Source organism: Chanos chanos, chromosome 5, assembly GCF_902362185.1.
Source record: "Chanos chanos chromosome 5, fChaCha1.1, whole genome shotgun sequence".
Classification (NCBI taxonomy): domain Eukaryota; kingdom Metazoa; phylum Chordata; class Actinopteri; order Gonorynchiformes; family Chanidae; genus Chanos; species Chanos chanos.
Genome location: NC_044499.1, coordinates 21,085,597 through 21,111,612, shown reverse-complemented (window position 1 = coordinate 21,111,612; position 26,016 = coordinate 21,085,597). Strand labels below are relative to the sequence as shown.

Below are 26,016 nucleotides of genomic sequence, written 5' to 3'. Positions count from 1 at the left end.
TGCCGCCTGTCTCCGCAAAAAACCTCCTTATCTGAGCAGCTCAGCAGAATTGCAGACCAGCAAAATGGACCTAGTGTGAAAGCAGCCTTGTTTTTCGATAATGACCAGCAGACTACACATTATCCCTCACCTATTTGTCCATATGCAGGTATGGGATTTGCCTTATCGGCGTTTGTCGAGAAGACAGCAAGAGCATCCGCTTGAACCCAGGTCCTCAGTACATCATGAGATCAACAGACATATGCTTTTACATCAACATCACCAAGGAGGAAAATTCCACTTTCAAAGCCCAGAAAGAAGGCAGGAAGAATGGATACAAGACACGCCTCCCTGTGCACAGCATCCTTGCCAGCATGGGTCAGAAGAATTATCATTCTAAAATCAAGTCTTGTTTATTTTAGCCTGCGAGCAGGTAGTCCAGGGTTCATTCACAGATGTACTCGTATGTTTTACACACATTCACTGTTATAACTTGAACTTGGCTTGTGATATTCATCTGCCTTATGCATCTGTAATACCTGCCCACATTTGAATATGTTATAAATTATGTTCCTTGTGTACTCTAAAAGTATTTCATCGAAAGAAAGATCTAATCTGTATTTCTAAAGCAATCTCCCCAGATGTGAACTTCTATTTTGTGTGTGTTTTTAAAGGCACTGTGGCCATAGATCTCCAGGACACTGGCAACAGACCCAGTTGTGGTTCCACCCTCACTCTCCCCACTGATGCTGGTAAAGCAGGTAGCAGGAGGCCCAGCATAGCACCTGTGCTGGAGGTGGTGGACACATCCTCACTTCAAACATGTGACCTCTCTAGTGAACATTCAGAGGATGAAATGCTGCCCTCCAGTGATGACCAGTTGAATGAGGGGTATGTATAATTCCCTTTTAAGAAGAAAGGTAAATCCATTAATCGATTTTTAAAAAGACAATCAGTGTTGCTCGTTTACTGAAAATTTCTTTTTCTGTTCTTATATTTGCCAGGTATGTTAAAGGATATCCTCCAAATCCACCCTATATTGGTAGTTCACCTACTCTTTGTCATTTACGGCAGCAGAAAGTGCCATTCTGTTGTCTGAGACTGGAGAAGGTAGTCCATTTGAAACTGTGAATTTCTCAAAGTCCAGAGAATACTGGAATAGAGCTAGAAACATTCTTAAAACCCTTTTAAAGAGATATTTTATTATGTTATATTAAAATTTAATTTTTCACAATCCAGTGTACAGTATTACGTTGAGATGCAATATACTGTTGTGTTGTTTATACATTATGCAGATACATTTACTGTATTACGTCGTGTTACAATTTGCTAAATTATGGTTAAAAACGTATGAAATTTTATTCTGCTCATTGTGGAGTGTTCTACTACATCCTGTAACACTTTACTGCATTGTGTTAAATCCTGTTACATCATGTTACATGGCATCCTTTGGATTTTGTTACAGTGCTGTAAACACAATTACTATGAAGATGCCAAAGCATACAGTTTCAAGAACAAGCCCATTATTGTGTCAGCTGAGACGGCAGGAAATGGCTTATATAATTTCATTGTACCTTTAAGAGCCTCATACAGGCCGAAGAAAGAACTAAATCCTATTGTGCTACTCCTGGATAATCCGTAAATTTTCTCTTTTATATCCCTCTTTCATCCCTTGCTTCAGCCCTTGTACATTACGTTTTCTTACCTGTAACTTCGTCCTCTTTTCTGTCTGACAGTCTGTAATATTCCTCCCCGTCTATATCTGGTCACCAACAACATCTTTCTCTTCTGTTTGTGGAATGTCCCTTCCCTCCTCAAGTTTAAATTCCGCACTTTCTCAAATTGCACATACTGATTTTTCAAACTAAACACTGGATAGACGAATGGGTTTATGTCTGATTTTCTCATAGGCCTGACACACAGTTTCTGGAGACCATATGCTGGTTCCCAATGGTTTACTACATGGTTGGATCAATTGATAGGTATGAATAGGTGAAACTGACATTACCGATAGTAATCACATGTCAAACTGATTCATAAAGCATTTTGCAAGGAATGGCAGCTGATCACGTTTTAAAAGTTAGATCAATGTGTTTGGAGATGAGTTTGATGGAAAAATGTGAGCATCTTTACAAAGTGAAGGCTGAACAAATGTATTGTTTTGCTCTGCTGTAGATGTAAGAGCACTAAAGAGCAGTCATATACAATGTCTGTAAGCATTATCAGTCATTCAGTCATTAACTGTGTTTGCCCTTGTCCTGTGCAGCATCATTATCACTCGGATACCATTACTCTGTTCTGATGGCCGGGCTCCATTTAATGTCTATTTGTAATGAAAAATCTATTCCTATTTGTGTTTTAATTTCTTATCACTTGGCTTTGAAATGTCACTCTTTAATTCCTGCTTAAAAAAGAGAATGAATTACTTCAAGCACTAAAAAGTGAGAAAAGTATAAATAAGTTAAGTACAGGACAAAGCAAAAAATAATCATAAAAGAATGGCCTTGATCTGCTCCATGACCTCTTATAAAATATTTTCATTTCCTGCCATTCTCCACCTGTTTACTCAATGGAATGTGAAATCTCTCTGTTTCTGTGTCCGAAAGCCTGGATGACCTGTTGCGTTGTGGAATCTCCTTTGCTGCCAATATGGTGGTGGTAGATAAAGAGAGTACAATGTGTGCAGAGGAAGACTACATGGCAGATGCCAAGACTATTGTCAATGTGCAGACACCATTCAGGTGAGAGTTATTTTCCAATGCTTTTCATTGCCCATATTTAGAGCATTTAAACAAGGGAAGATGGTGACGATGATGATGATGATGATGATGAAGACAACAATGATGATTATTGTTGTTGTTATAATTGTTATTAGGTGGCAAACAGTAGTATGGCATTTTGCATATGATTACACTGAAATATATGATTTAACAGAGACTTGTTCACATTCAGCAGCAGAGGGCAATATTTACTTCAAATTTTCCACTTTGTACATTTTCATAGTCACAAAGCTGCAGATTTTGTGTTCTCATTGGCTTAAAAAAATTATACGATTGTGATGAGAATCTTTCTTACTGCATTTTTTGTGACTGTGAAAAGACTGTTTTTTCTGTCAAGTTGGAGCATTTGATTACATTTATTACAGTCTAAGAGATTTAAGCTGATCCTACTGAATGTCTCAGGCACTGACCTGGTCTTTCTCAACAGGTAACTCAGTACATTAGTAATCTGGACTCTGTCACTCACTCTCATCACCTTCAGTCAACAACATTTATACTTTCCCACATGTAAAATGATCATATGTTTTAACATTGATGTAAATGTAACTTGAATTAATAAACATACTTATTTTAATGGACATAGTTGTGGAGCACTTTGAACATAATGGATGATAAATGCATTTCAGTACACGTCTAGGACACTCATACTGTGGATTTATAATCACACTCTCATTCACATTCAGTTATTTTGCAAATACTCTTGTCCAGTGCCACTTACAAAATGTGAATATACTTAGTAAAATAAAATAAGAGCAGTTTGTTGTAGGCACAGAGAACATCTTGTGTATGTGCTAATAAGCCTCAATGCCTCAAGTAAATGCCAATTCCAAAGCCAAAGAAAATCTCTCTGGAAAACTATCCAGTAAAGCATTCTTACAACTCAGATGGTCATCCCAAGGACTTCAAACAGAACTGTTGCAAAAGTGGTTGCTCCGGAACTGTGGTTTGGAGTGCAGCATGTGTTGTAATGTACAGGATTGTAGAACTAAGGTTTTGCATTAAATTCTGGCTGCTGTTTGTAGCTTGTAGAGTCAGCGAGTAGAGCTGAGGGGTGTTATGCGAGAATTTGGAAAGATCATATTCCACTTATGACAACGGATTCTGGTTGCACTGTAAGGCAGTTCAAGCTATGCTAGTCAAGTCAAAATCCTGGAGTATTTTGGCAGCAGCAAGTGATGCTTGGCCATCCAGCTAAATATGTTAGGTATGTTGAAGTAAAAAGAGGGAAAGAGTTGAGTGTCAACAGCATGCAGTGCTAAGAAAGGCCATATGATTGGTGCAACTGGTTATTGTTTCAGGGTTTGAATCCTTGCTGTGCCACCCTGGCTGACTGTGGCCAACGTTCCACAATTGCTTGTGCTCCCATGGGCATGTATATTAGTCAGGGTTACACTCACTGCTCACTGGCAATTACTCATTGTAATGATGTTACATTCTCAGCCAGGCTAGTCTTACTTGCCATGCTACTGCTGAGAGAGATGGGTGGATCAGAGGAGGCTGTTGGTGGACTGGGGGCTGAGGCAGATGAGAATGTTGGAGACAGTCCCTTCCTTGTGGAGACCATGAACCTTGTGTGTAAACATTCCATATACCTCAAAAATCTTGTGTGCCACTTTTAAAGCAGATGTTGAGATTTACAATAAAAATAAAAATAAAAAAAATTAATTGTGTGAACATGGGTAATTTCTGTGACTGGTTTATTGGAGTGTTTGAGTATTGGACCTTGGAGTACTAGCTGCTGCTGTGATGTTTTGATGCTCAGTAATGCCATCTACACAGGGTATAAAATAATAAATACTTTCTTGCTTTAGCGTCACCCAAAATGGCATTAGTTTCAGAAACCATACTGCTTTGGTGTCTGACTTTGCCATGTTGTATCTGGAATAATTTCAGTGGGAGACGATTTGTGTGAGGGCATAGACAATACCCTCAAATGGTAAAATATTTATTTCTAAATATTTACTTATTTATGTACTTATTTCTACAGAAGAAAAGATCTGTTTCAAGGAATTTTCAGTATTTAGTTATCTACATCAGTACCCAAGATCTAAAGTCTGCCTCGACTAAATGGTAAAAAGCAAGAAAAATAAATTTGCAAGGACTCTCTACACTCTATTTTGTTTCCATTTTCGGCTTTCACTTTGGCTGCAAATTACTGCAAATTCACTTTTGGTCCTTTAGTGCTCTTGTTCAGAAAGTCAATGACAGGGTTCTGCACGTTGTCACATATTTGTCTATGAAAATAATATGAACAGATGTATTTCAGTAACCATTTGGTGCAGTTTTTTTTTTTAGTAAAGCTTTTGTGCTCATTAATGTTTGGTAGCCACTTATATGTTAGGACAGTGGATAGACCCCTGGTTACTGGAACTCAGATGGATTTTGAGCTGTAACATGTTTGTGGGCTCGTCCAGGATTCTGAACTGTGTGTTCACTCTTTTTTTGTATCACACTTGATCATTCCTATTGAATTTTTCTGGTCACTTTTGTGTGTTACTTTTTTGCATAGAGCATGATGAGGATTGTACCCGAGTTGTTTAGTACGTGAACTGAGCTGTTTTTTGTCTTTCCCCTACAAACTATTCTTTTTTTGTTCCCTGTAGTCCTCTCCTATGTTCTGCTCCTTAGCTCACTGTTGTTCACCCTCCATCATGTTTGATATAGTTGTATGTTGCAAACCTCATGCAAGCAAAGTTATTTAAAATAACTAAAGTGGACCTTTTCAAGGTTGTCACTTATTATAAAGGTGGAGTTTTTAGTAGTCCACCCAAACGTGATATTAGGTTTTGTAGTTGTTGATGCTTAACATAAACAAGGCCTGTTTGAGGAGGAAAATAATTATAGGGGATTGTGGCGGTTAGACTTGATCAGCTGAGTTTGAGCTCCGGATCAGGAAATTGGAGTTGCGTGAGAAAGAGTATGACAGGGAGCCTTCAAGGGAAACAGAGGAAAGGAAGCCAACTTGATGTTAGCCATGAAGTATGTGTAGTTCCCTCATTAAAAGAACAGGAAGTGAACAAACCTCAGGTAGCTAAATGAGGTATGGCACCATGTTGTTGTTGACTTCTCAGGGAAAGCCCAGGAGGCATTTTCATCCTTTTCAATTGAGGAGGTTCTTGATTCTGACAGTATCTTATCTTTCTGTAAGGAATTCTCTGTTGTGGCATCAGGTCTAACAGGTCTCCTTAGTGCGGTATTTGTTTTTTCTTTTGTCAACATGTTTTAAGTTAAGTTAGGCTAGATCAGAGTAGGTCAGCAGCTGTCCAGAAGGCTCACCTTGTTTTTTGTTTTTTTTTGGAGGTGAGGTAAGATCGTTCCACCAAGATTAGGTATTTGTTAGGGACCAGCTGGCCCTGCTGCCTGTTTCCATTTAGTTTACCTGGACATCTGTTCTTGTGGTTCTGTTTGTATTTTTGGAAATAGTACTGATTGTATTGTTCCTGAGTTTTATGCCTTTTGTGCTCAATAGTGTATGATGTTCATTTAAATGTTAGGCCAGTGGGTAGACCTCTGGTTACTGGAACTCAGTTGGTCTTTGGGCTGTAACACTTACTATGTATAATTCTTTTAAAATAACACACAAGAGTTGGTCTATGCACCCATAATTTCGAGATATCAAATGAGTGTTAGCTTCAGGACACTACAGCTTATCCTGGTCTTGGAAATATAGCATATCCTGATTCCTGTTTGGAATCAGGTCATGATTAGATGTATGATTAGATGACTGGTCAGTTTTTGGATGAAGAAACCTTTGATCTGTGAAACCTTTCAGCAGAGGCACACCTCCTTAAACGTACACTTAGGAAAACCAAAGAAAGTCATGTCACAGTCACGTCTCAGACCAACTTTTGAACCACGCATGGGAACCAAAAGTATGTTTAGTTTCTCCGAAACTAAAAGTTTGGTGCAGCTGTGACTTCTTCAATCCCATAATGTTATTTTCTTCTTTCAGACCGCTTCTGGCCACCATGGCCTTCTTGAGCAGTTGCCATCTTGAGCAGTTGCCTTTTCACTTTGTGTGTGTGTCTGTGCTTTTGTATCACTTTCCTTTAGGTTGTTCTCAAATCTCAGCATAATCACAGAACTAACCCATCCAGCCAACATGAGGTTCATGCAGTTCAGGGCTAAAGACTGTTACTCCATGGCTCTTTCCAAACTGGAGAAGGTAAACAAACTTTCATTTACAGTAGGAACATGACATATATTTAGAGTGGTTAGCCAAAAGGGGAAAAAAATACAAAGATACATAATTTGTAAATGTGCACTTCAGCTAGGTTTAAATTATTTCTAAAATTATTTTTATATATGTTTTTTTTCATAGGGGTTGCCAACTCTCAATCCAGTCCTGCTCTGTACATTTTTGTTTCGCTTTCCTTGCTAGTTTCCTTGCTGAAATAATAGTGACACTCACAGCAGAGGGACCTTTAGGACTGGGTTGAAAACACTGCACTATAATACAATGGTTGATAATTGAATTATATAATTGAATTCTTGCACTTTTCACAAATGAATCATGGTCTACTGAACTTCACTGGAATAATTTAAAGTTTCTCTCAACTGACAAGTCATATATTTGGGTATATGTTCTGGATGGCTAAAAATATGCGCTGTTAATGGCCCCTTGGGTCATAACATAGCTGATGCTATAGGCTTGGCTAGCAATCAAACTAAAAAACAGCTCTTTCCAGACGTCTCCTGAAAATTAAGATCATTGCCCAGATCCTCCCTTTATTTTATCTTCTCTCTCTCTCTGTGTGCCTCTATCTCTCTGAAACAGAAAGAGAGGGAGAAGGGATCTAACCTGGCTTTCATGTTCCGTCTACCATTTGCTGCTGGGAGGGTGTTCAGTGTTGGCATGCTGGACACCCTGCTCTACCAGGTAATCAGCTCTGACAGATCATGCCCACAGTGCTCGCACACCTTCGGCTTTCATAATAGGAGATTGTCTGTGGTTGTTTTAAAGTGGTAGTGCCCTTGAAATGGGAGCTCTGAGAATGAATATCCATCTAACTTTAGATCCCTCTGACACTGGGCCTAATGTGGTCATGTTCGATTCTCAGTTTATCTTCAGGTGCCTCTGAGATAGCAGATTACTACTAGTCCTCTTTTGTGGAAGACAGTCTCTTGGCAGGTAGCTCTACTCCAAGCTCCATCTCCAGCTTTGATGGGGGTAGGGTGGAGGGGGTTAGGGGATGGGGGTTAATTTATGCTTGTGGAATTTTGGGGCAGACTATGCTGTAAGAACATAGTGTACCAGTTACCATATTCCAGCTCTTTGAATGACATGAATTGAATCTGGACACTTGAATTATTCCCATAGAGCCATAATCTGCCTTGACCTTGTCACTTGTCACTTTTGTCAACATTGCCTGTGAGGGATGTATAAAGTTTGGATATGGATATAGAGGTGGTTGTACAAAATGGTGTAACTATTAGTTCATGATATAAAGATCAGTTCACTTTGTACAGTTTATAAACCAGTGGTAAGTTGTAGCAAGGCTGCTTAATTAAAAGTTCTTTTTATCTTGTTGTTGCAGTCCTTTGTGAAGGACTATATGATAACCATCACTAGGCTGCTCCTTGGCCTAGACACAACTGCAGGCTCTGGTTTCCTGTGTGCAGTAAGTCTTAAAAGAAAATTACCCCACTGAGACCGGCAAAAATCAGCACTTTTTCTTGCTTTCTCAGTCATAACAGCCTTAAACCATACCTGTTGTATTGCCACTAAGGTTTTGCTCCTTTTGTTTTTCTTTACAGTTTTAGAGATTGTCATTTGACTCACATTTAACATTCATCTGTAAATTGTAGCATCAATGCCATGACATCACTGACTTGATAGGAATAGATTTCTTTTCAGTCATGTTTGCCTATATAAAGTATATCTTAATGAAAAATGTCACTCCCTCACATTAATGTGTGTGTATGTCTTTTGTTCAGATGAGGATTACAGAGGAAGACTTGTGGATCCAGACTTATGGCAGGCTCTACCAAAAGCTCTGTTCATCCGTAGGAGACATCCCCATTGGGATCTATCGGACTGAGTCCCAGAAATGCGAGCCTCTTGAGGTTTTATTTCCAGCTAACTGTTTTTTTTCATGGCATGGCTCCCTTGTTCATAAATTGCTAGTGAGAATGTCTCTGGAAATAAACAGCAACTGGAAATTGACACCTACATACGAATAACAATCATGAGCTGGCACGGTTGGGTTTTTGAATAATTTAGATTTAAAAAACAAAGAAACAAACCAAAAAAATCAAAACAAAGAAAGAGAGAAAAAAACCAACTAAAATTACATATCTCTCTCTAAAAAAACCCAAACAGATTTAGTCATGTCAAATGAGTTTTGATTTTCAGTAGCTTGAAGTGTCTTGTTTCCATGCTGGACTTCGACGTCACCGTCGATGTTTTCTCTGTACAATCAATGTTAATACTTAGTCAGGGTAAGCAGGCATGCTGTTGAACACTGTCTGATCTAGAGATCTGCTTTTGTGACCTTGTGATCTGACCTTTTGTGTTAGCTGTCTTGTTATTTCTGTTTATGGGTTTCTCTCTTTCTTTCTTGCATTTATTTAATTACTTTTATGTCTGCCTCCATGTTTTGTTTATGTTCAGTTTGCCCCTATTTCAACTGATCTGTTTTTTGCCTTGATGCCACACATGTTCAGCTCTCATTGAGCGTGGATGACTTTGAGGATGCAAAAGAGCCAAGGAACCCGTCGCATACCACACACAGCTCCATGTCCAGTGAGCTATCAGATGCCAAGCCTCTGCTGCGCAGGAAGAGCATACAGTGGGCACGGCGCCTTAGCCGCATGGGTCCTCGCTTCTCCAGTCGAGGGGCAGAAAGAGCTGGGCAGCAGCGCCCTGGCTTTCCCCCACGCTCCGAGAGGCAGGAATTGGTGGAGTTGGTGAGGAAACGCATGCAGAACCTGGGACTCTCCACAGCTGGATATGGTGAGAAACTATGGGGGTATATGGTCATGAGGGAATATAAGACAGACTCAGAGCCAAACACTGAGAAGACATGTCTCCTCAGTGACACTTTGGAGACATCCGGTGATGCCAATATTACTATCATTCAACACCTGATGTGGGCAAACAAAGGTTTTCAGAACTGTTAGATCCAAATATTGTTTGCTTTCATGCAAATAAGTGCACTACATTCTGTATAGAGAGCCATATTATGCAATATAGCCATAACTGTCATTGTACGTATTATGATAGTATGATAATAACACCATAGTGGTTTGTGACAATTTAAACTGCATGTTCAGTCAATGATCCACATAGTTTGAGGAAATTGAAATAGCTAATGCCTTTCCAATGGGAAATATGGCATATTGTTGTGCTTGGTTATTTGATCATATATATGAAGCATTTTGCTGAAAAATCAACACCATACACTATAAAAAGTTAACACTCAAAAAAGTTCATTTTATTTTTTCAATCTAGATGAAATGATTGACAGCCAGAGCAGTCACTCTTATGTCTTAATCAACCCACCACCTGATACTCGACTGGAACTCAATGACATTGTGTAAGTATGTAATGGGTCTGGTATGAACCGGCCACCGATTTCCATCTCAACACTGCTGTGGTTAGTGGAGATGCTTGTCATGTTTCGTGGCCGACAGTGCCCTCATAACTTCACCACAAAACATATTCACTTGCAGCACACTTGATTCATCTCAAACCAAAACTAAAACTAAAAGTTAAATTCTATTCTTAAAAAAATGCATATTTCTCTCTCTCTCTCTCTCTTTATATATATATATATATATATATATATATATATATATTATTCAGGTACATCATCCGTGTGGATCCACTGTCATTTGTGCCAGAGGACTTAGGCAGCAGGAAAAGCAGTTTTGGGAACAGTGTGTGGACTAGTGAAAATGCCCCTAAAATGGAGAGTCAGCTCTGAGCTCAGAGCATCGGTCCCCTTATCCATCCCTCACTTTATTTATAGTTATTGTTGTTTCCCTCCTCAGGCAGTTTTTGCACTAATTTACAATCTGGTCACACTCAGAAACCACTTAATTCATTTATACACTTTATTCAATCACTTTATCACATTACTCATGTCAGTAATTCACCTCGTGCTGAATAGTGTGATGGTCTCAAGGGTTACCAGTGCTCATCCAATTAACGTGTTGTTTGCATGTCATCATAAGAAGGCCTGGAACTTATTTTGTTCAAGCTGCTGTTCCTGTGCCTGCCTCATGATGTAATGATGAGGAGAACCTGCTGCTGGTTTGTGGCATCAGAGCATTTGTTGCCTCCACATCAGAATGAATGAAAGTACTGATCAAACGTAACCATGCTGTACACTCCTATTATCTCATTTTATGTCCGACTGCACATTTTGAACCGTGCAGTGCCTGCTGCATTAACAGTGCTAATTTTTAAAAAGATGTTTATATATTTAATTTAATTTATTTTTTGTGTCAAATAATTAGTTTGCGTTTGAGATTATGCCAAAACGCCATTGTACCATATACAACCTCCTCTACTACACTCGTGAACTATCTGTGCTGTTCAAAACCAGTATCACTACATGCACATTAGACCTGAACAGTAGCCTGGTTAATTAATTTCTCTATGTACCTTCCATTAGTTAGCATGTCTCAACAATCATGACACATAACTCACGACTCATTGCGTGTTTGGTCTGACTCATACAAGCAGGAACATATTCTGTGAGAGAGCGTTTTTAGGAGCCTTAGAACCCAGAGCACTGCAAAGTCTTATTTTGCGCAGTCTGATTTGCTTTGCTTCCCTGATGATTCTGATATGGGTTGGCGATCATTCAGTGATCATTCAGGTTTTCAGATCTCCTGTTTGAGCAGTATTGCAGCACTTTCACAGTCACAGGAAAGGATTTATGGTGTCGACTGAATGTCACATGCGTGTTTGTATATATGCAAAATAGGTGATGGCTTGGGCATGAAGTATGTAACTTAGTAGTCTCATTATGTCAGTGTGCTCATTGATTGTGTCAGCCATATTAAAGATACAAAGTACAAAGCTCATTGTTTTTTGTGTTTTGTATTTACTTTTTTTCTGTCTCACAAATATTCATAATGCCCTCATGCAGATCATAGTTGTCACTGCTTAAAATGTCCCTGTTTAATATGTAGTCAAAACAATCTTTGTTTTACGACTCTTAACAGATTTTATGTTGGGAATTTTTGCCCCTCTTAAATGCATTCTCTATACATTACAGTGTAATTGGCCATAAAATTGCCTAGTTCTTGCTATAAGCTATAATATTTTCAGCCTCTCATCACAATAAATGTTCCCAAGTCAGCTGTGCCAGCAGCACAGATAGCACTTCACGCACATACAATAATGACTTATGCAGTGATTTCAAGCTTTGGATGCTGAGTGTGTGTGTGTGTGTGTCTGATGTCAGTCAGTAGTAGCAAAGTGACATTTTATAAGCCTCTCACCCTCTTGTTTGGGATATTTGATTAGTTTGTCGGAGAAGACACAAAACAAAAAGCAGGCTGGCAGGATTGTACTGTACCTTTTTTGGCACACTTGTAGTTGTGTTTTGTTCTGTTTATTATTTTTTATGTGGAGTGAGCATACTGAAAAGCCATCAGGCTGTTGTCTAAATCAAGGACAACTAACAGAGGGTGGCAGATTAATCCTCTGCTTTGCTTCTCCTTCAGTACTATGTGCATTGTGGCCATTTCGATCCACTTCTCTCTTTTTTTGAATGAATCGATCCCATTTTAAAAGAGAGCGAGAGGGAGAGGGGAGAGAGAGAGGGAGAGAGAGAGAGATGAATGAATAAAGTGAATGATTTCATAATTATGAGATGTGCAAAAAGATTAATGTCTTTAGAGAATTTTGCAAGAGAGTTCTTTTGTGATAGCCAGTGTTTTTAAAATAATTTTAGTGTACCAATTTATTGGAATTTACACAGCGCATCTTAAGATGTTCATGTTGGTTTTCTCTTCAACATGAAGGGACTCTCTAGGGATGGTGTAAACGCTGAATATGCAAAACTCATGGTTTTTCTTTGATCAGTAAGAGTCCTTCTCATGATGTAGTTGTGCACATCTGGAAAAAGCAGCAGCAGAAGAAGAAGAAGAAGAAGAAGAAATGTGTGCAATTCATCTGCTTGTTGGAGAAATGTCATCTCTCTGTCTGTCAGTTCTCTTTTGCAGACTATTTATGCAGCTCAGCTCTTCTGTGACACAATGCAAACTCATTAACATTGCTGGTGCCATGTCTCCAATGCAAGACTAACACTCAAATATGCAAATGTACTGGTTGGTTGACTGGAAAAAAGAGGTCAGTAGGTCAAATCTGGGCTCGTACTCTGACTGATGCTGTCATTGATGAAAGAATTAGAAGACGGAAACGTCGGAAGCAGTCTTTAAGTGTTGAAAGAAAAAAAATGTTATGTTGTTGCTTATGTGTGCTATGTAGTTAGACCTACGATGGTTGCATCTGTGCTGAACATGTACAGACTTTTCTTCCATTGTCATTATTCCCAAAACAATGCAGTATAGCGACTACTTACATAGCATTTTCATTGTATTAGGTATTATAAGTCATCCAAAGATAATTTAAAGCATATGGGAGTATGTGCGTAGGTTATATGCAAACACTACCTTATTTTTTATAAGGGATTTCAGCATCCGCGGATTTTGGTATCTGCGGGAAGACCTGGAACCAAACCCCAGTGGATACGGAGGGCCAACTGTATAACATAACAAAAGTATTGCAAATATAAAATCATAAATCTAAATCGTAAAATATGCACACAGAACCCTACCACCATCACTCACAGTTTGATGAGTATAGTATAGTACTATATATGAAACAAACAACAACAAAAAAAAAACAAGAGACAACTTAAGTAGCAAGTGCCCAGGCCCTGGGCTTCTAAAGAGTACAGAGGCCAAACTGTGAACAGGCCTAGGATTCATGGGGGAGGAGGGATGTCAAAATTACACATACAAATATCATACATAGAAAGAGACATGTCGCTATTCACAAGAAACAGATTTTATTTGGGTTTTACTTGTAAGGTACACCCCCCCTCCAACACACACACACACACACACACACACACACACACACACACACACACAGGTGTGGGTCCACAGAATGCAGACTTTTGTCCAATGTTCCTTCCTTCTTTAAAATCCAAATGTCTTCCAAACTTTAGATTTTAAATTTGATTGTGCACTGTAAACCGTGTCAGCATAATCGGACATGTTGTTAATGTTTTTACCCCACAAGCAACACTAACGTTACTCTCATAAAAGGTAAAAGGTGAATGCCTAACGCTGTGCAGATTTATTAGCAAATGAGAGGCGGTCATTATTTTTCTGAAAGTAACATGACTTTTTATATTAGATCAGTCAGTCCTCCACAGCAGCTTAGCTTATACCAAAGTAGAATTAGCAGCAAACCTTCAGTCAGCCGATTCGAAACTTTAGAATCGGGCCATCGACAGGTTCATGTACATACATTTAGATTGATCTAGGGGTCCGCGTATTGATGTAGTCGCATCTTTAACGTTAAAAACGGTTTCCGATTCTTATCGGTGAACCGTTACACCCATTATATATATACAAGAAATATTTTTATTGGACCTATTGTAGACTCAATGTAGTGACATATTTCAGCCGCTGAGGGGGTGATGCCCCCAGCAAACTCTGCCTATGAGCGGCGCCCTCTCTCACAACTCACACACACAGCGGACACTAAATAGCAACCCTAAATTGAAGTCAGTACTGCTGTTAACATGAGGGTTTCGTTCATATGTCACCTATAGGCTGTGTTACACTGCTTGAGAACACTTAGAGTGAAGGGTGTGGAGGTTCACTTCTTAGAATAATGATTGTACATGGACAGGAAATAATTCAGATTAAGGGAGGCTTCACTGACACAGGAAGAAAGCTATCAAACAATGCAGTGTAACAGTTTCATTTTGCCGTCGTCATTAAACTCTGCCCAGTGATGTTAAAAGTGTAAACAGAATGCAGAATGTAACACAGAGTTACTTCATGAGATGCGCCTGACAGCTTTCAGTGCTGGCTACAGGGTACATATATGTTCACTGGTATCTGCAGTGTATATTCACCAATATATGATTTCAGTGTCAAATTAAGAGAAGAGACAATCACTGCGTGAAAAGAGGTGTATTCGGCCTGGAATACATCTGTATATTCCCGGATACTCCACAGATTATCGGCTGTATCCGGCAGTTTGCAGCTCTGTTACGCGGCATGGAATACTCCTGAATATGTACCGTGTTTTGGGGTCTGCCTAGAGCCCTTAGTTGCCATGGTGAATAATCCCTTGGGGTGCTTGGAAGGGAACATTTGCACTTCACACCTTGGACCACCAGGTATCCTGCAATTGGTCAAAAGTCTTTCTTTGGATTGGTGGAGCAATGTCTTGCCCCTCCTCTAAAACCCTTCCCCATTGGTCCATTGTGGGTCCCCAAACATGAATTCATATGGTTTATATAATAATAATAATTACTATTATTAGTATTATTAATATTATTATTATTGGTGGTGGTGTTGTTTTATGTTCATAGGTAGATTGTATAGATAGTCTGGCAAACAAAAACGAATTACACAAATTTTATTATAAATAAAGCAAATACAGTATAATATAAGGCATATAAATTGACAATTTTATATATATATATATATATATATATATATATCTCAATGTACAATATATAACAGAATAGAATACATTCGAACAGAATATACTGTAATATCATAGTATATAATACAAATGCTTTTGGGAGCATAAATGAAACTCTAAATGTTGAGCATTCCCAAGAACAACCCAGCTTCCGTGGTCTCTATTCTGTAGCACCCCACACAGTGCAGACAACTCTGTACTAGGCGGGAGGACCCACGCTGGCCTTCCATCCAAGATGGCGGCGTCCCCTTCAGAAATTATATCTACTGATGCGGTCCTCCATATGGCAGCCTCTTCCTCAGTTTAAAGAACACTAGCTCTGGCCTTGAGCAGATGCAAAACACAGTGAAAAGAGAAATTAGATCACTGAAAATAGCAAATGGAGAAAAAGTCTAAGAACTACTAGGGAAATGATGTTTTGACTTACTCTTCTCCTCCTTTGCCTCGTTCGAGTGGCGATCCTGCCCCCCTCTTTGTTCTCTGGATTCACCCGGTAACTCTTTCGAATAGTCTCAATCGGTCTTTCAGGATGCTAGAGAGAAAAAAAAGCGGAGGAGAAAGGAAGATTGATTAAAAGTTCGTTTAGAATTCCAAGCACTGCTATGAAACAATCGCGACGATATAGTCTACCAACAAAACACGCTGTCCTACCTTGTCCGTGGATCATATCTGTGCGTGTTGTTTTCAGCATTATGCATTATCCGCACAGCTTCCTGTAGAAGCAAAATTACTACAAGAGTTAAATTCAACCACATTAAGGGATAAAGCAGATAAAGAAATGTGAACGTATCAGAATGCGCGGCAGTCAAAGACGAAAGCCAGAAGGCTACAGAAATAAACTTACGGAAACAGAGTTATTTCCCGCTCGTCTTCTTTTCTCGGGCAGACTCCTCTTGCGCCTCTTTGATGGGACTCCATCCTGTCCAACCGCCGAATAACATTCTCCATGAACGTTTACTGCTGTTCAGACATCTTCTTAAAAATGCATTTAACGGGGACACCAGTTGTTTGTTTTCGTTCGGACTCGCCGTAGGAAAAATTGGATATTCCCGGCGCACGAGTAGCCTCTCCACTCCACTGTTCGTTCGAAAACTTAAGTCTTCTTTTGCAAGCCATCTCCAAAATGCACACTAATACGGAGTAAAACTTCGGTGACTCGCTTCTCCTTACCTTACTACAGGTAACCCCTTCCCCAAAGCAAATTTCGCGCTGCAGTTGCACACAATGCTATTGGTTCCTGTCACCCTACGCCATGCACGCACAAAAAACTGATTGGACAGGACTCAACCTTAGATTCTAAGTGGGTGGTTTGAAAACGGGGCGCGTCCTCGTATTGAGGAGAAACATTCCGAACAAACAAGCGAGAATCAACAACAAAAACTCCTATGCCCTGTAAACTTTTTTTTTTTTTTAAAGTCCTGTATCCTTTGTCCCGCATCCCTCTTACTGAGCTAATGTCCCGCATTTTCGCTGGTCGTTTGGTTTTTAACTGTCAGAAATAAAAAATATATGGATCCATTATTTTACCCGCCCGCACATGAGCATAGTTTCTAATCTATTTAATAGCGCTATGTCAAAAGCAGTAAAAATGCAACATAGGCGAGTTTTTTAAAAGCCTTGCTTTCACCAAATGGCTGAGAGGAGAGCGTTGAGGGCGGTCATCAAGAGTCTGTGGCGGCCGTCAATCAAACTGTGCAGCTGTGGGGCCGACGAATTTCTTTGCTACGTCACAAAAACCAAACTTAGTAAAACTTTACAGATATGAAGGTAAACGCTGTCAGCCGACGTCATGGTCAAAAAGAAAGGAAAAAGTTCTTTTATCCCTTCTGACCATGCTTCTCATCCAATAGAGATTTTGGCTTGATATAAAGATTTGGAATGAAATTGTTTTATTTTATGTAATATTTTATTTTGAGCCTTATTTATTCTTATAGTTGGATTTGGTCAGGGGTTTAACTTGAAAGACTTGAGCTGTATGATGCCTGCTGCTTTGCTTAAGTACAGTTGCCTTTGATGCGCCTGTAATGGCCAATGCATGTTGGATGTCTATCAATACAAGTGTATACAAGTGTTTCTTATACAGTTAGATTGACATTATATCTAAGTTTTACATCATCTCTCAGCATTAGTAACATGTCCCATATTGTCCCACACAAACTTACTACTTGTCCCCCATTTGGTCTGTTTGCATCTGGTCACCCTGTACCTTTGACCCCAATTAAAGGACAGTTGCATAATAAATATGTAATTAATGAACCTCTCATTTAGACTTTTTTAAAATGATGTTTTCAGTGTGTTTTTGTATGCTCCATTTGAAGTGTCCATTGTAATTTAGCTGCACGACAGAGCAATGACATTAAAGGCTATATTGGCCTACCACTGCTATATTATACACCATGCAACACCTAAGAAGTTTGTGTGGTTATCAAAATATCGGCTAAATATTACATATAGGCTAACTGATAGAAAGTTACAGTTAGGAAGGGGGGCAGGCTTCTATACCCACTCCCACCTAGACCACTGACTGTTATTAGCATTTGAAAGGCCAAGCCATCAGCTAACGACTGTGGTCACGCGGATGCCGAAAACTGCCGTCTAACAGCTGTATTTGGACATTTGTGGGAGTTTTCAGGTCCGCATGACAAAGTTCTGCGGGCATCCGAATACCTCCGGAAAACAGCAGGTTTAGCGGAAGTTTACTTTGTCCGGATATTTCCGAATACACCGCTTTTCACGCAGTGAATGCAGCAATGCACCTGTCCTGAGTTCTGTTATAACAGGCTTTAGGTCTGTATTAAAAGGGAGTTGCTTTTATGCACAAAGTGAAACTCATACGTTTCTCAGAAATCATGCACTTAATGATATGTTTTCCTCATTCTTCCATGCCAACATCAACTTAATAAGCTGTTTATAAAAAACAGAATGTTGAAAGGCTCCTGACAACTAAAACTAAACAAACAATCATTTCATAATAGTCTGGTTTCTAGAAAGTTTGCATGAAGTTCTCTGAGTGTTGAATCTTGCAGTGAGCTTTTTTTTTTTTTTTGTAACTGAAAGCTGAGGTCTGAGGTCTGAGGTCTAAGTAGTTATGTTAAAGTCCATTAACACATTTGGACTTAAGTAAGTTTAAATAGTTATTCGCCATGAAAATAAAGGATGTTTTCTAAACAGCTCATCCAGAAAACTTGTCATATTCATCCAGACAATTAGGAAAAAGAGTACACATGCCAAAAAAATGCTCCATAAATTCTGGTGGAGTTTTTTTCCCTTCTTTTTGGAGGAGAAGTGAAGGACTGAGGCCCACTGGGAAGCACTGATTCTTCAGCTGTTTAAGAGGGTGGATGAGAATACAAATAGTTTACATGGAGGGAATGCACATGGTAGTTGGTTGTTAGAGGCTGTTAGAAACAGACTGTGTATGTGTGGGTGTGTGGGTGTGTGTGTGTGGGGGGGGGGGAGGGGGGGGGGGCGGTGTTGGTGTGGGTGTATGCATTGCATGGGTGTGTACATGCACATACACACATACTCGCTTCCTTGTCCTCGTGCTCTTCCATTCTGTTGCAGAGTAGGGACAAGGTAACAGAGCAACATTTTAAAGAGCAGAAACAGTGAAGAGGACATTTTTAAGAAATAAGAAAAAAAGGAGGAGAAAGCCCTGTTACAGAGAGATTGCAGAGGGGTTGACACAAAAGCAATTAACACTAATTAACACTAACATCAGATGTTGCCTCCTGCACTCTGCTGAACAGAGATACACTAGTCAATCAAAACCTCAGGGGATGGCAAATGACTCAAACCTGCCACTGACAATATGACAATATGCAAAAGGGATTGCTTAATCTGTGAGACACAGGATGGAAGAAATTTACTGAGAAAACAGAAAGCCAGGGGCAGTGGAAAAGAACAGCAGCAGAAGCAAGTGTAAAGAAGTCATAGGACGAAAGTAACGACAAGTGATCACAGGGATGGGCATGAACTGAACATTTTAGATGCTCCATCACTCCAAATTAAAAATACAAAAGCCCCCCCAAAAAGTAAAAAAAACAAATAAATAAATAAACAGATTAAAAAAGACCCTGGTTTTTATTTCTGGTGCACAACGTCCTTGTATGATTTGCTTGGTAAGTTGCATTATGTTTCTAAAGTGCGTGGTTCCAAACAGCTCTTTGATTGAGTGACCTTCAGGAACACACTGTGTTATGTGTTGCCCAGTATATGTGATAGAAAAGCACTCTCACACTCTCTGAGAGAAACAGAGCTTGTGTTTATGAAAGGGCCATCAAGGGGTGAGTGCATGTGTATAGTAGCGGATGGTCAACTGAATATATGCGAAACCAACACACTCTTGTTCCTGTGGCATTTCCAAGAGAAAATTCAGGGCAGTGAGCAGATTTCTTTTTCAACGTAGAATAATCAGTTTGTCGTGTTTATATCACTGGAAGTGGTGCATTTGGAAAATAAGACTGTGTACAGATGGTGGGGGAAGAAGCGGTTAAAAAATAGTTTAGCTCTTGAAAATGAAATGGCAAACAGCCCATTTACTCTGACTCAGGTTCACATTCCCACTGCTAGGACAACAGTTAACAAAGTCAATAAAAGCAAACCACATGCTAGTTAAGAAACCAGCTGAACTAGTCAGGGCCTGTCTGTGTACAGGTTTTTCTTTATTGAGACTTAGACCCATGTGTGTTTAGTAGTGAGGACCTCTAGCTTTGCAGCTATAACAACACTATGAATTCTCTGTATGAATCACAGTCCATTCTAGAGAAATTCTCCTGAGCAGCAATGGCTCAGGATGAAATGAAAGTAAATCACAAAACACAAGTAATGCAATATCAGAAGTCCTTAATTAAGCCTTCCTACAGTTTCTGTTTGCCATGTACCCACATCAAATAACATAAGACATGTTAATTTAAGATGCACATTTTCTTTTTACTAATACAAAATAGAACAAATCTATCAAATCATTTTAGCAAACAGTTGTATACTGCTGTGTAATATTTAAAATACCAGCAGAATTGGTATGTTTTATGTAAAACATTTTTAGCAACTAACTAGTAGCCACTATGTGGAGCTTCCCAGCAAATGTGAGAACTGTGTGAATAAGAGCACAAAGTGTTTCCAAAATGTTAGATCTCATCCATTCATCTACTCATTTTGAGAACAATTTAACAAACAATTTTCAAAAGTCATTTTGAGACGGTATACTGTCAATGACAGCTCTACTAAACATATGTATTTATTTATTTTTGCATATTGCATGTAATCAAACAACAACAAATCCAGGGTCACAGGTACAGTCACAAGTAAATGATCTATTAACTGGGGGTAAAAAGAAAGAACATAACATCCTTTTAAAGAATCCTACCTGTCCTACTAATCCTACCTAAAGAAGACAGAGAAATAATGTTCCCTACAATATGCAGTAATGTGCCTGATGTCAAGAGGACAGCATCTTTTGATAGAAATCCACAACAAAAGACCCTGATGTTGTCTGAGATGTTGTAAATTTGGACCTGTTCTGGTAGGTCTGTGAAAGATACAGATACACTGATGATGCAGTCTAAACTACAGAGTGTGTGGAATTCATTATTTGAATTCATGGATAATTTGATGGCATTCATGGCTAACTAAAAACCTGTCAATCCTTGTAAACCAAGTTAAGTTTGATCTTGGAAGAAGACATTACTTTGTCTGTTTAATGGTTTCCAGGAGGGGTTGACCAATTATTGTTCAGGTTGATGATCTGAGCCAGTGTCACTAATTTTTCCGAGCATTGGAACTGTCATCTTGACCAATATGCTTGCTGATGAAAAAAGTCCCTTTTGTATATGATGCGTACACTCCTCTGATGCAATCACAATTTTGTGGTCTGGCTCATTTCCATTTCCATAGTGTCGCAAGGGACAATGATGAATAAATAGCCAATCAACACTCATCTCCATAGTGACTTACATAGTCACACCATAGTGACTTACCATGCAGGAGTTTTCGATATGGGAAAAAGCTCAGCAATAATCTGAGCTACCAATCAAGGCTAAATTGAGGTCTATAGACACTTGCTTTCCGGTAGCATCTGGAAGTCCCTTTGAAGTAAATGTTGAGTAAGATGTCAAAATTACGAGCATTAATGATGAATGCTGATGCTTCCTTTCAGGTTAAAGGACTGTGCACCATAAGGTTTGTCCTCTCCCTACAGACATATCAAACTGGAAGAAATAACTGGAAAATTCCAGCTACAAAGAGCATAACTACACTTCGTCTGATGTGCTGGTTAGGGTTACCTGCCTTGGTTTGACCAGATCTGACTGTTGCTGAGCAGATACTAAGCAGAGTGCAGCAATCATGCAGTGGAGACGGCACCATTGCCGGGCACACACATTGCTGTGGTTCTCTTGCTCCTCTGTTTCATAGGAGTCCTTCACCTCTTGCATCACCAAGAGTTGTTATGGGGCTGGATTAGCACAGGGTACAATCCAGTGATTTATTCACCCCCTGGGGTTCAGTCGCCTAAAATAGAGGCTAACCAGAGTGCCTTGCAGCCCACCTGGAAGGAGACTGGGAGCCCACAAGGAACACTGAGGCCCGAGCAGGGACCAACTGCAAGAGGGACACAAAACATGGAGCTGTACAACTACATTATAAATGAGTTGTATAAGTGCCAGCACAGAGACCCTTTTCTGGTGCTGCTGATTGCCATGGAACCCCAACAAGTGGAAGCAAGAAATGCCATCAGGCAGACATGGGGGAACGAGAGTCTAGTCCGAGGTTTGGGATTAGTATGTCTCTTCATGTGGAGTCTGAAAGAATGCAATCCGGAACAAGTCCACAGTCTTCACCACCATATTCAGCAAGAGTCTCGTAGACATCACGACATCATCCAGAGGGAATTCATGGACACCTACCACAACCTTACCTTAAAGACTTTGATGGGGATGCATTGGGTGGCCACACACTGCCCCAGTGCAAGATATGTCATGAAAACAGACGGCGACATGTTTGTGAACACAGAGAACCTCAACCAAATGTTCCTCAAGCCCAGTGTGACGCCAAGACAAAACTACTTCACAGGTTACCTTATGAAGGGCTATGCCCCAAACCGAAACAAGGATAGCAAATGGTACATGTCACCTGAGTTGTAGCCTGGTGAGCGATACCCTGTCGTTTGCTCTGGGACAGGCTATGTGTTCTCAGCTGACATGGCACAAAAGATACATAATGCATCTCTGAGCATACAGAGACTTCACCTGGAAGTTGTCTATGTGAGCGTCTGTCTGGAAAATTTGAGAATAGAGCCTGTACCAGCACCAAATGAATTCCTCTTCCATCACTGGCAGGTGCCCTACTCTAGTTGCAAGTACAGCAAATTGATTAACTCATTGGGGTGAAACTCATGAGAGGTAATCAAGTATTGGAAGCAGCTGCAAACCAACAAACAAAACGCTTGCAACAGTACCTCAGAACAAGCAATGTAAGAGAAGGAGAGGGCCACAAACAGCAGCCATGGGACAAGCCTGTTGAATTATCAAAATAAGGTGGAGAGAGAGGGTTTGTCCATGAAGTAGCCTGCCAAACTCAACAAGAGAAAAGCACAAGAGAGAGTATTGAGCATTCTTGTTTCAGGATTCTAATTTTTTGCAGACTGTATCAGACTGGTTAACTTGAGATCATTCGATAATTTTCAAGGGTGGTAAGCAACGAAATAAGAGTACTAAATAATTCCACTTTCTACTGAGCTACTTATATAAAGAAATTCTATAGTTTTTACTCCAATATATTTCTGTTGACAACTGTTGTCACTTGTTTAATTTTGATAGTCAGGCATAAGGTATTGCATTGATTTATTTTTATCATGTGGTAGCCAACTGTCAAACAAGTTCATTTAATGGGAAGTAACGGAGAGGACCCACCTATGTATATAGATGTATCCCATCGTGACATGCTCTCTCTTTCTCCCTGTACATATTCACTCTGGAGAAGACAAACCTCTCATTTCTACTTTCATTGCTTTGGTTGACTTGTTGTTGGTCTTTTTTGATAATTGTTTAGCACTAATTCTGAGGTATTGTATCCGAGGGTTGGTTGAGCTTTTTTTTTTCTTTTTGTGCCCATTTTAAGGTAGGTTAAATCAGGGAAGGTCAGCAGCTGTCCAAAAGACCAACCTTATCATTTTTGTGATTGGAAGTAAGGTAAGATCTGTCCTCCGAGGACGGGTGTTGGTTAGGGACCTGCTGGCCTACTGTGGTTAGCTGCTACCTGTTCCTTTCTTGGTTCCCCTTGCTTTTGTTCTTGGGTTGTGTTTATTTAAAATCTGTCTTGTTTTGTTGTCCTAAATAGATGGTGTTTTACACCTTTGAATACCCTAAATGTCTGGTGGCTATTTTTATATGTTGGGCAAGTGGGTAGCCCTCTGGTTACTGAAACTCAGTTAGTCTTTCGGCTGTAATAATCACTGATGTAAGTGCTTCAGCTGGTATTTCCCATTCTGAATAATTCTGAAACTCTTTAGTTCTTAAGAAAGTTCATAAACCTCAGTAGAACAGCACCTTTAGCCACCAATACCACCAGCACAGATGACCATCCACAGTCTTATTTAAAAGAAATGTTTACTTTTAATGATTAATACATAATGAAATGTCTACTTTGATTATTGTGGGATAAGGTGTCAAGAATTTCAAGAATTTGCCATCAGATCTTGAGAGAGCTGTCTATTTATTTCATCTTGTACTTTTGAAAACTTGAGTGTATTCAAACCTTGATACTTGAAGACTTTAACTCAAGCTGTGTTTTATGGATGAGCTGTACTTTTACTGGAGGCATTCTTTTATGTTTGCATCTTTACTGTGGAAGTATTAAGAATAATATCTTAAGAGTATTTTCACAATCTACTCTGGACAAGGTCACATTTGAAGAGTTCCCACTGGCACTCAAAAGCCAAGGTAATCATAGAAGGAATATTACATATATCAAATACAGCATAATGAGCAGTCACTACACCACTCACATCATAATAGTACAAGAACATCTACCATGGATGTTCCAGCTTCATTCTCCCAGTTAGAGGGTTTCAGTCATTCTAGCTCTCATTCCATCTCAATACATCATGGCTGTGAGAACCCTTTGTGTTTAACAATGAAAGCTGAGTACTAAGAAATGTAGATTGGAATATTTCTCTTAGGGGTCACTCACAAAGCTCAGACTGATGAAGTCTACAGAAACACATGTGCTGTTTATAAACATTGATAAAAATGTGCAGTCACTAATTAATTTATTAGGTTCCTCATTATGCCACTCTGCTGCAGTTTCTTTTGCTTGTTTGTTTTTGCAAAAGCCCCATGAATACAGTAGGCTTTTTTCTGAAACAACTACAGGTACAGGAATCATTTCTATTTTTTTAATTAATTCATTCATTATGTGATCCAGTAGGGGCTTTTCCTTCAAAGCTTCAGCTATTATTTTTTCATTTTTTGGTGCTTGTTTGTTTTTTAAACGCCCTCACAAATTTGATACACTGGCTTTTTTCAGAAACACTGTCATGACCTCTTTTGCACCACCCTTCCGAGGTTATGGTGTGTTATGTTTCACTGGTTAATCACCTGATTGTTCAGTTATGTTGTACACCTGTTTTACTTTATTAATTATTTCCTTGGTTTCTGTGGATTTAACCCTTGTCCCTTTAACTGTTTAGTTCCTGTTCCTGTGATGTCTTGCATCTATATTGAGCCAAGTCTTTCAGTTATGTGAGTGCCACAGTGAGGTATTCTTATATGGTTTGTCTTTTGTATTTTTCTGCTTCTTGGATTATGTTAAAATAAATAGTACATTCAGCACATGCATCAAGGCTCTTGTGAAATTTGTGATGAACATCTACAGGTTTTGTCTAAGTCGTGTCCCTTCATAAATCAAACTGACTGTACTTTAAGTGACAGTTAACTGCATCCCCTTCTGCACATGCTGTCTGCATTAGGCCAACAATCTGCCAGTGCAGCAACACCTACATTTAGGTATTTAGAACTTATTTGTTGTGGCTGAAACAAACAAACAAAAAAAGATGCTTCTCTGCTACTACCTACGTAACGTTTTCATTTTTGTTTTTAGCAAACTGGCCATACATGTCCTGTTTAGAACAGAAAGGCCCAACATGGCCAGATGTAGAGGTACTAGTTTTCAGCTATTGGTTTTACTTCAGAAGTATAAGAGAGCTTTTCAGTATTACCTATCATATACTGTACTTCTGGCCAAATAAAATACAAACACAGAGAGTATTCAGCGAAGAAAGAGAAGAAAAAGTGAGAAGAAACTGAATGGCAGCTAATTTACAGTTGTGTGAATATGAAACCTTGAAAATTAATCTCACTGCCACAAACTGGGAAGAGCACAGGTGCTAGACAGCATTTGTCTTCCTCTGAAAATGTGAACATAGCAATATGAGAGATAAGATGAATAAGACTGACCTTGTTGTGCTTTCCATGTTTGCTGGGACAGTCTCAGATCCCACAGCAATGAATCATTCATCTGGCTGTCTGTGCTTGGTAATGAGGGAACAAACGTAACAAATAGGTGGTG

General features: G+C 39.4%; 1 protein-coding gene and 1 pseudogene across 2 annotated transcripts in view; both read left to right on the top strand.

Moving 5' to 3' along the window:
* The window catches only part of kcnt2a (potassium channel, subfamily T, member 2a), a 28,806-nt gene extending 17,013 nt beyond the window's left edge, over positions 1-11,793 (top strand). The window contains exons 17-29 of one of the 2 annotated variants that reach the window (XM_030776062.1): positions 149-357; positions 654-870; positions 984-1,089; positions 1,445-1,617; positions 1,890-1,961; positions 2,586-2,720; positions 6,813-6,924; positions 7,537-7,638; positions 8,297-8,380; positions 8,697-8,810; positions 9,405-9,714; positions 10,213-10,297; positions 10,567-11,793. In XM_030776062.1, coding sequence (XP_030631922.1) covers positions 149-357; positions 654-870; positions 984-1,089; positions 1,445-1,617; positions 1,890-1,961; positions 2,586-2,720; positions 6,813-6,924; positions 7,537-7,638; positions 8,297-8,380; positions 8,697-8,810; positions 9,405-9,714; positions 10,213-10,297; positions 10,567-10,687 — 1,840 coding nt within the window. In that variant the 3' untranslated portion in view covers positions 10,688-11,793. The remainder of the gene's footprint in view (positions 1-148; positions 358-653; positions 871-983; positions 1,090-1,444; positions 1,618-1,889; positions 1,962-2,585; positions 2,721-6,812; positions 6,925-7,536; positions 7,639-8,296; positions 8,381-8,696; positions 8,811-9,404; positions 9,715-10,212; positions 10,298-10,566) is intronic. The other variant, XM_030776064.1, reaches the window with a different exon arrangement.
* A 9,754-nt stretch (positions 11,794-21,547) lies between these two features.
* Positions 21,548-22,925, top strand: LOC115812283 (beta-1,3-galactosyltransferase 2-like; annotated as a pseudogene).
* The last annotated feature ends 3,091 nt before the right edge of the window (positions 22,926-26,016 follow it).